The sequence below is a fragment of the Aspergillus pseudonomiae genome (assembly GCF_009193645.1).
Source record: "Aspergillus pseudonomiae strain CBS 119388 unplaced genomic scaffold BDV37scaffold_13, whole genome shotgun sequence".
In the NCBI taxonomy this organism is placed as follows: Eukaryota; Fungi; Ascomycota; class Eurotiomycetes; order Eurotiales; family Aspergillaceae; genus Aspergillus; species Aspergillus pseudonomiae.
In genome coordinates this window covers 89,736-100,660 of record NW_022476005.1, presented here as the reverse complement: position 1 = coordinate 100,660, position 10,925 = coordinate 89,736, and the positions used below count along the sequence as shown (strand labels likewise).

The 10,925-nt window shown below is 48.3% G+C and overlaps 1 protein-coding gene across 1 annotated transcript; it reads right to left on the bottom strand.

Moving 5' to 3' along the window:
- Positions 1 to 374: 374 nt before the first annotated feature.
- BDV37DRAFT_39324 (PAP/25A associated domain family) lies at positions 375 to 4,488 on the bottom strand. The gene is made up of 3 exons (XM_032090551.1): positions 3,565 to 4,488; positions 3,170 to 3,517; positions 375 to 3,094 (listed from the first exon to the last, which is right to left on the bottom strand). The coding sequence occupies exons 1-3, from the start codon at positions 4,172 to 4,174 to the stop codon at positions 711 to 713; spliced, it is 3,342 nt and encodes a 1,113-aa protein (XP_031944311.1). The 5' UTR covers positions 4,175 to 4,488; the 3' UTR covers positions 375 to 710.
- Between the last annotated feature and the right edge of the window lie 6,437 nt (positions 4,489 to 10,925).

Below are 10,925 nucleotides of genomic sequence, written 5' to 3'. Positions count from 1 at the left end.
CTGAAAAGAAAATAACCTGAGTGAAGCGCGGCCAGACATAACCCAGAATCAACTCGAAGCTCGATGGCTCCCCAAGGAGACGAGTCAAGCTCCAAAGGGCACAGCCAAGGTCAAGAGCCATGTATCGAACAAGGATATAAAATCAGCGAACAGATATCATATGCAATTATGCAACTCACGCAAATAACCCGCGAACCAATTGTAACCCAGCCAGACCCTTCGACTGCCAAGTTCCGTTATTTGACCTTGCGAAACGCCAATGTTGAACATGAAAAGAAAAGGGGCAAAACATAGACATAGACACAAAGAATAAGAAAAAGTCATATACCTGCCATTCAAAAGCAAAAAAGAAACAATTCAACCGAAATTATGTCATTTTCAAAGAGGTATTGCCTCATTTTATACAGCGTCATAGGATCTAGTTCAAGTGACTTGAACTCCTTTTGACGATAATTTTGGGGTAACGTTCGACGGGAAGCCGAACGTCTCGATAGTTTGCTGCGACAAACTGTACAAGTGCTATGCAATAGCACGAACTGCTGATATAATCGCCTCGTGAAAGATTGATCCAGCAGGTCGAGATGCTGTGAACTCCAACAAGTAATCTTGGGTTCGCTCATTGCAATGGCATGTGACACATTCTAAACATTCGTAATTCATGCTGCTCGGCGCAAATCCAATGAAGAGTGTAGCCGATCTCCTCAGGGCCTTCATCCGCCTTTTCTCAGAGATTCATCCGCAGGGAGGGGCTCGGCACCGCCATGGAACCCGTGGCGGTTTTCTGCATTCGACCTGGCATTCTTCTTCTGCTTCTTTTTGGTTGTCTGCCAGCCACTACTTGCGTGGTTGCCATGAGAGTCGTGCGTAGTCGAGCCAGTGCCATTCGTGCGTCGTGTAGGATGGCCACCATTCCGTTCTTTGTCGCCTGACCCACTAGCGTGGTGGGAAGTATCGGAGCGGTTTTTAGGTTTCGACTTATGAGAGTTTCCATTGAGCTTCTCTGAAACATCAACGCCATTTGGTCTGCGTTTACCATTCGACGGCCCGTGTAGCTCCGGTCCAGACACCCCCTTCTCCGCGGCCGTATGCCTGAGACGAGAAGAGTCCTTGTCCGAGGTTTCCTGGTGAGAAAAAGCCGCCTTGTGCTTTTCTGGACCAGGCTTCGCCAACGGCTCTGTCATTTTCTCGCTGTTCGAGAGATGTAGGCTTTGTAGACGGCTTGACAGCAGACTGGGCTTCCCACCGTGTCCGTTGGTCAAAGCGTCGGTTGGTTTCCGAGTATCGATTCCCTGTCGGCCGAAGTACGGAGTTTGGTCGGTTTCCACCGAGCTCGTATCTTGGTAATCTTGAGAGAATGCGTCGGAGGCACTGGCGGGGGTATCAGTATTGTGATCATCCGAAGTCGATGTACAATGGCTCATGGCACCACAGGGATCATAGTTCTCGGCAGAGATAGGGGCAATGCGCGGTTCAGTCAGAGGAACCGACCCATCGACAATTAGGGGACCGCCCGATGCCATGGGCCGTGCCGTTGCCCGCTGCTGCGTTGACCCAACCTTAAAAGCCTGCGTAGAGCCGTTGTCCGGAGAAGAACCAAATGCTTCATGGGGGCCGAGTGTAGACAGATATTCGTGAGAGTTGGTAACGAAGGGCATGATAGTGCCGTTCGGTAATGCTAAGCCTACCGGTGTTTGCAGTGGAGACAACATGGCGTTCTGATGATATGTCTGCAATTGTGGTGAGGTGGCAAGGTAGTAGGCCATATACTCGGCGGGCCGACTTTCATCCAAGTATGGAGAGCGAGACACATTGGGCATACTACTAGGCATGAAGTTGCTGTCTTCTTCGCTCTGCGCACCATCAGGTGATGCAGGCGTATTGCGCTGCTTTGAACCTTGTGGGGGATCTTGCGTCATGGAGTATATTGGGGCAAAGCTCGGAAGGGAGTGAACCGACCGCGCGGGCTGCGACTGCGCTCTGAGCGATCCGCCTGGGGAGCCGTTCGCAACTGACGATCGACGTGGATTGCGCCGAAGCTCTGGCATAGCAGTTGGCGCAGATGGCGATGGTGGGTTAGTTGTACTATTGCCTTGCACGCCCGTCATCGCAACCGGAAGGTACGGGGTGCCATAGTAGACATGCTGGCGGAGCTGCGTTCCGTGGTTTGCTGTTCCGGACCTTGAGCGAGAGTTGTCGTCGCCGGTTGACTCCTGTTGCTGAGGCATCGGAAACTGCATGAATGGCTGGCGGATAAGCACAGGTGGTGGTCTCCCGGTGAGAAGTGCTTGATTTTGAAGCTGTAATCGGAGTTCCTGTTCCTGGGCTTGGAGGATCTGAATCTGCTGGTAGAGATGATCATGAAGAAGATATTGAGCTTGCTGCGCTTGCAGAGATAGTTCCGATGCACTCATACCGTTGCTGGCTTGGCGGAAGCTATTGGACTTATGCGGCGTATTTGAAGACCGACGGCTGCCATTATGTCCACCACGAGGGTATTGGTTCGAATGTCGCCCACCACGGCCACCGCCACGACCGCCCCGGGAAGACGGAGGTGCGGTGAGAACAGGCCGTGGTTGAGGAGGCGGCCGCTCCCACGACCGCTCTTCCTCGGGTGGATACTCGTATTGCTCACAACAGAGCTCAAGTTCTCCTTGCGACAAAGCCTTGAATGCTCTTCGTAGTTCGAGATGGACGCCTCTGAAGGATGTATCATCCGCAGTATTTCCCAAATTTCTCGACGTATTGAAAGGCTCTTCCACGCAGAGGCGATTATTCTGGAGTAAGTGCCACCCCTTGGCTTCCTTCGAAATCAGCTTACCCTCTCGAACGGATACAACGTACTTTTCGTAGTTGAGCTTATGGCCATAATACTTGAAGAACTGGAAAAGCAGGTCGCCTAAGCTTTGCTTGTTTTTCCGTCCATACCCAGCCAGACTGCCAAGGTCATCGTCAAATGAGCAAACCAATCCTTCCGGCGAAATCTTCTTCTCATGGGGCCGAGCCTGAAGACTGGGGAGAATTGGAGGGTCCCGCGTTTGGAGGAAATTAATGATCAAGCATATCCATGTATAGGAGCTTAACGTGCCACCCAATCCTGAGACAAATCGTCAACACCGAGGACATTAGAAGAAATAAGATGCTGTTTGACTCCCCCACGGTTGAAACATACCGGCATCGCAGAGTATCCTCCGTTTCGTCCAATGTTTGATGATCATAGCCAACGGCCTCACACGCTCGTCAATCTCGACGTAGGTCCTAACCATACGCGTATTGTCCAACGCCAATGTGTTGTTCACGTTCATGTCGCAGGCTAACTGTAACTCCGGGTCCCAGATCTTCACGATGGGAACTTTTGCATGAGAAACACAAACGACCCGTTCCATGCCATCTGTCAAAAACGTTAGCTGGGGATCGCGACCTGGAGGAATCAAGGAAATCCCCTTACGTCGTGCAAGAACCTCCGCTAGCAAACAGACATGCTCGAGCTCCTTATATGTCGTTGTTATACAGATATCCACTGCGCCAAATTAGCCCACGGACTGCAATGACGCAACCTTTACATACCATCCGAGTCGCTTGAACAGAGTTTATTCCCTGACGACCCAAAAACATGGACCTTGATATCCCGACCAGGCCATTGTTCGTTGAATAGCCTTTCCAACTTGCGAACAAGTTGGCGTCGTCGATCATCACTCTCCGCAGACGGCAGTAATCGATCATATACCTCCAACATATCGTCGGTGAGTTTCTTCTCCTCCTCCGGCTCCAACCGTTCCTTGAGACCTTCCCTCTCCTCCGGCAACAGATCGGCACCCAGGCTATACGGTATCCTTCTCCGGAAGAAGGCCATGGCGGTTTCATATTTACATCCGGAGAACGGTTTTCGTAAGGATGGCGGTAGGTGCGTGGACTCGGAATGGGTCGACCGAGGGGAAGTGCTTCCGTGCGGAGGGGAGGGGGATCGGGAGTGGAAGGAGAGGTTCCGCGCATGTTGATACGGCGTTGAAGGGAGGGAATTCGACTGCTGGGAGTTCAATGGGGGCCTAGTCGGTGCCTCTGACGACGTGTCGGTGGACAAGTTCCACGGCATAGTCGAGGCCTTTTCCGACGCTATCGGTGACTTCCCACCTGGACCGGAAGCCAATTTAGCATTCCCATGGACGTCTGAGATCATATAGCGATTCCAACGTTGACTGACAACGTTGGCCTCCACGAGGGGTTAAGAAAGAATAATTCCGCCGTGGCCTGAAACCGAACAAACGCCGTTGGTGTGCAAGTTCACCTAGGAAGTCTACTCCGGTGTCCAGCTTTTTCTCCGTGCGGAATTGGCCTTTCGGTACCGAACGTACAAATTCGCGATTATTTCAGCCAGCGGATGATACCTTCGGACGAATAACAGACTGAGAAAAGCGAAACTCTGCGAGAGAGTGGTGCACGCAGGGGAGTCACTGCAGATACCGGCCGGCGATGGCGTAGCAGAATTGACCTGTGCTGCTGCGGCCCGAGTAAAGCCCTTGTCTTTTTTTTCACTGGTCGAGAGACGTCTAACAAAAAGGAAGAAAAGTAATGGCAAGTAAACGAAGAGTGAAATTTGAAGGAGTCCACAGCGAGGGTGAATAGAATGTCCGTCTCAGTGGCGACGGAATGTCAGGGTGCTGATGGGATACTTTACGTTGTCGATCGCCAAACCAATAGATCGAACAGTGTTTTAAGGGGAGAGAGCGATACACTCTAACCGGGAAGGGCTCACTTCAAAAACCACACAACTTCCGGGGGGTAATAAGACCGGGGGAAGACAGGTTTTCAGAAATGAAAAAGAATCAGAGGGGGGAAACAAAAGAAAAAAAAAAAGAAAAGAATCCAAACTTCCTTTTTTTTTTCTTTCTCCTTATTTTCCCATGTAAGGACCAGCCTAAGATTGAGACCGAAAGGAAATGATATACGGGGGAGGAATGGAAAGGTTTGGGGGGAACGAACTTGGAACTGGGAGTCGAAAGTTCGGCGGGAGGGCAGCACGCGGAGGGGGATCAATCACTTTCACTGTCAAGTCACTTTTTCCTCCTACTGAGATGGTGAGCCTGAGCCAGGGGGCAGTCAATCAGCATTCAGCGGTCATCCTTAGTCACTTTCACTGGTGCAGCTTTAGTGACCTGGGTGGGCACCGCCAAATCCACGGGGTTAATCCCGACCACGCTTCAGAATAATGATAGAAGCCACTAAAAATATAGTTCTTTTCAGAATTGAAGCAAAAAATTACATATAAGACAAATATCAGACCAACCACCTATCAGGGAACAGGAAACAAGAGACAGGCATCACTCTGTCTACGAGAAAGAATTTATAGAAACTTGAACTGTTCCGGTGGTAATTTAAGTGCATGCCTCATCCTCCAACCTTAATATGGATAACACCAGCTACAATCCTGGTTTGATATCAGCACAATTATTCGGGAATGACAGTATATCAATAGAAAGATATTGGCTTGATTAGGGCTTAAGAATTACATTTCATTCCTCCGGTTGCTGCTACGTACCGCCATAATAATTTTTTTTTTTCCTCCTTTTTTTTTAACCAGTCAACGTCTTAAGTATTATTGCTGGAATTACTATTACCACATACCACATCATTGGAGCCCACCGAACTGAATGCCTGGGGCAGCCGTCGGATGTCCACACCAGGAATGAAATCCATACTCTAACAGGCGTCCGACACATTGGAAGGGGGTCCTGTGCTATCTCAATGGGAATTTTAATTTAACAACAATCTAGTCGTGACGATGTAACCACCTCATCAAATGATCCAATCTCCTTCAGCCACAATTAATATGTTAATCTATATAGTCCCAAAAGGGCGATCCAGACTGGGTGCTCAATAGTACAATTCCAGTTTGATTTAATCCAATGGGACCTCCCCAGTCTCATCTGGCTTTCCTTTGTGTCCAGAAGACTTACTAAAGCCACCAGAGAGAACCCTCAATGTATGTCGTTTCATTGTTTCTCTGAGTCTCTCACCCCCGAGTCCCGCGTTTGTCCATTTTCTCTTTCATCCGTTCTCTGGGTCGTGTCGGGTCAAGGGCTCTCAGTTTCTATCGGCGAATGGACCGAATTTAATGCGAGAGTCCCGGCACGTGTGCCGGGCCTCCAATTGAAACATTAAGGAGTCGGCCCACTTTTGGCGGACAATCAAAACTCTCTTCCTGACAACGGGTGAACTGTTTCTTGACTATATTGTCGAGTCTAGTCTCGCTTATGATTGTTTAGTCTAGTCGTTATTCTGCTGCCGCGGGAATTATCACAACCAGCAATGCTCAAATTTACCCAACTTGGTCAGGCGCATGCCCCGCCGAGTCGTCCTCAAAACGGATTATTATTCCGCTCCGCACGCCAGCAGATGAAGAATGTGTGTGTCTTAGACATCAGGAATCCATACTGTATTTTTAGTTCCCAGTGCTGCATAAGATCGGCGTATAAGTACACCTCTCTCGGCCTACCCTGACCAGGCAAGGAAAGACCCCCCTCGATTCTAAGTTTGGACCAACGACGCTGCCGGTCTTTCGAACAACAAATTCCGAGCTGAATAAGGCGAGAAATCAGCACCATTCAGCTTGCTCCTTCTCTTGCTTGCCAAATCTAGATCATCATCAGGCACTGTGCGCTGGTTGACCCATGGGTGATTGCCAAAGTCTAACCCGGTCCGGGCGGTCATAGGAGCGTGTCCTCAAAGAAAGACAAAGCGGGAACCAAGCCACCGGGGTGATAAGACGTTTACTCCAAGCTCCGTGCGTGGACGTGATGGGCGTACTTTGACCGGCCAAAGATAGACCCCGTTGGCGAGGGCTGCTTGTCAGCTGTCAAAAAATACTAAATTGACTTTCTGACTTGGATAGCGACGCCTGTATATGTCGGGTCATCGTGAAACAAATGAATGGCGATCTGACCAACTCCAAGATATCCTCAAGCCAAGTGTAACAGCCACGTTGACTTACAGGCCTCGCTCAATATGCATGTAAGGTGGCAGGCAGCTTGATGCAGGTGGTCGCTAGTACCTTGGGTACGTCAGCATCCGTAGTACTACTGCATATTGCATATCATCCAATAATAGCCGGATCATCACAACAATAGCGTTGGGACCTAACATAGAACCCTTAATTCTTCCGATCGGTCCGGCATTCTTCTATAAAGAGGGCAGACCCCTCGAGACTCAAGGATTGGCTTTCGCACTAGTGACCGTATAAGCAGAAAGTCCACCTTACCTCCAGGTACCTGTGACACTGTAGGAAACTCACGATGAGATTATGATTGGTGAACGTAGATCGCATTTTCAGGCTAAGTGTAGGGGGCCTGAGGACACATCTCCTCCCACCTCTTAATATCGGGCTCCTGGCTAAATACGATTATGCAGACCATAGGTGCTTAAGACCTTGGAGTCATCGTCCATAGAAAAGCATCTGGGACTGACATGTTAAATAAGGCCGCGCGTGAATGGTGAGCTCATCTATTATTCTTCCTACATGATTTGGTATCGCGCCCTACCATTAAGAGATAGCGTTTTAGGATGTCTTTCCTGGGAAGTTCAGAATATCAGCGAGGTGCGTTGGGTTTCAGAACCAGGGTGACAAGTAGCTTATGTCCGCGAGTCGCAGTGTAAGACTGCTTGGTGCACACCACGGATGTCCAGAAGATGTACATACATCAAATAAGTGATGCACCAGTAAAACACAGTCCGAAGGCGTTGTTGTCAATACATCACGTGGGCCCTCGGCTTTCTACATCGGATACTGTGCTACTTCCGGGAAATCCCTCGAATCCATACTGATCAGCATGTGGTATTCATGGGACGAGCCAATCATTATGCTATCCTTTATACACAGTTTGCTTAGAGAAGCCAGGTTGCAGTACAAAGTACGGTAGAAGTGACTGCTTGAATCATTTTCGTCGAGATCGAGGCTACGTTTCCATATTGGTCCCCGATGTCGAAGGCGGCTTGCTATTCCTCGCATGCATTTTGGCTACGATGGGTGGGTGCTGATATCCAGATGATGATGCCTTTGCCATCATGAAGGTTACCGCGTTCAAACCACGCTCCTATTCCCGTCGTATTCGGATTAAGTCTTTTCAAAAGAAGAATATGATGAAGTAGTGTCCGTAGCTATAGCAGCCATGCACCAATGCTGAAGAGTCGCCAATTGTAAACAGTTGCGCGGAGTCATACCAACCTCGTAGAGATGATTTGCCTTTTACTACCAATCCATAACATCCACCTGTTTACATTCGATCATGTCGATTACGGCAGCATATCAAGGGCCATAACACGAAAGCAAGGTTGAAGAACAAACCACTGTTGACCTGGGGTAAGGAAATTGAGCGTAAACATTAACGGTGGACATAGCTTCCATTGCGCAGTGCATATCACTTCTATCATGATTCGTCTTTGAAAGTGATCAATCGTGCCATCTTTGTGGTTACTAGTTTGACCTGTATATTTGCACAAGACGTGTCCGTCATGTGCGTCCCAAATGATATTTCTATATGTACTATTCTGTATATTCTGGTCAAAATAGCAAAACTAGATGTCGGTGCTAGCCAGAAGTCAGTATTGATGATACTTTGCTTCTTAAATGTATGCTATCGTCAGAGCTTATAATAGCGTTTGAGAGCAATGCTCCCTCCGTATACAGACTTACAGTGGGGCTCAAGTATTGTGACTTCCGAGAGGTACTTGAGAGGCACGGGGAGCAGAGTATTGAATTTCTCCTGGTGATCCTGTGAGTTAAAAGGGGTTTGGTGATTTATGAGCCCCAGGCACTAGAAGGCAAACAATTTACAATGTCCACGAAGGATCGAGCTTAGCTAGGTTACATACATGCGTCGTACCTTTCGCAGACATATCAAGGAAAACGTATTTATGCTCCATAATATATCATCTATCCTTGAGTTTACCTGCGTTTTTGATAGGTTTGAATCTCGCGAAAAGTGGCATATCAACGATTGTGCGGATAATACTAGCTGTGGACGTATGACGGCGAGCTCCGCGCCACAGGCTCAACAAGTCCTCTTAATGGTGTGATATCTTCTACTTCTCGTGAGTGGCTTCCTACTCGTAGGACAGTCTTAACTCCCGAAGTGTGTTCGCTGCTACTTGCCCTTCGGCAGCGCCTCCTGACAAGGAAGAGGATAGCCAGGATGATAACTAACTCCACTCCTACGCCACCAACTAGGGCCCCCATAAATGTCCTATTCCCATCGTTATCATTAGAACGTGGCGTAGATGTCCCAGATGTCATGGGAGAGGATGAATCGTGATGATATGCTCTGTGCGAGGAAATTGAATACTGCGGAGTCTATACCTATTTTGAAAGAGTAGATATAGCTTCAATATCCCTTGAAACTGCAGGAGGCATTGTGTACCCATGTAGTTCTGGCTCTTTTTCATGCCATGAGCCAATAAAGAAATTGAGCTATTATAGGCCGATATAGACTTACACTAAAAATTGCTGGGCTATTCTCTAACTGAGCATCGTGCAGGAATGAGGGCATATTGAAATAGCTAGCTCGCTCTTCAACATACCAACTCCCCCTTCCAACGATTCCAAAGATTAGACTTCTCTAAGCTTCACGTAAATGTAACATTCACTCATCGTCAAGGTTTCTTGCTTGATACCATTTGAATGAGGGGAGAGACAGATATGATCTACCCGAAGTTAATATCTTTAGAAAGGCTAGTGAAATGAATACATACACATCAGAATACAAGTCATAAGATATAGCAACTACTCCAGCTAACACGTAGAACATTATTGACAATCTCAACTATATTGAGTGGGTTGAGCCCATGATGCGATTGTAACGTCCATCGTCAAGTGTTCCCTTCCAAAGTCCCAGCCTCGACGATACCCTTCAAACAGATCTGTAAGTACATTTGCTACTGTCAAGACACACTATAGCAGATAAGTAAAATCAGATCTATAGGGACTGCTATTTCAACAGTATCGCAAGCACGCGATCCTCGAGCTGATGAACCCCCTATTACTATTCCAGTAGTAGGCCGTCGGGCAGAACACTGCCGCTTTGGATAGTTTATCTCTAATATTTCAAATACAGCAAGATGGCCACTTGGAGAAGTAGGAAATAGACAATTTGCATTGGCGTCTGAGTGGCCGTGGAGTATATTTATAAAATTTGATGGCAAGACAGATAATTGGCTAGTCAGCTCTTACACCGTTTAATACTGTTTGCATTGCACTGGGTATGGGTTCCTTCGTTAGCTCCGATCCAGAATAGTGTATACGCAGGGACATATCCATGATGATCATCACGCAACGGCTTGTTATGTTGCCAGGGTCTCACATTCAGGTGGGACCGAGACGTAGGGATCAGCCATGTTCTAGCTTTTCAGAGACTACGTCTGTCTTGGCACAGTCAAAAAATTTTGATCTCAATCTCATGGCTCATTAGGCAAGCTGGCACCTGTTCCCAGTGTCATTTTTAAGATGACCGTTTCATCTGCGTGCCGACCCGCTCGGAACCGTGCACGGGGCGAAGAGTTCAAAAATGCTGTCAGGAAGTTAGGCGTAGTACTCCATGCCTGTTAGCGCTAGAGAAGTTTTCTCTGGTCGATAAATCTCAATAGGGAAGCCAACCTTGGAATGTGTGAGGAAGTCTGGAAGATATAGTATCAGAGCGGGTGCCGAAGTCTTGTACAAGGGACAGCCTCCTTACTCCATGTGTGTTGACGATCTGACTAGCCCCCAGGGCAACCAACGAAGGAGTATTCAAAAGAACTCAAAGGTAGGTCAGATGTATGCAGCGGTTAGTCTCATTGAACTACCGGGGACTTTGCTGATTAGAAATGAGCGCATCTCAGCACAGAGCTACCTCAAGATCAGTTTGACTATTCGTGGGGCGGAGCTGATTGCGCGTCTTGCT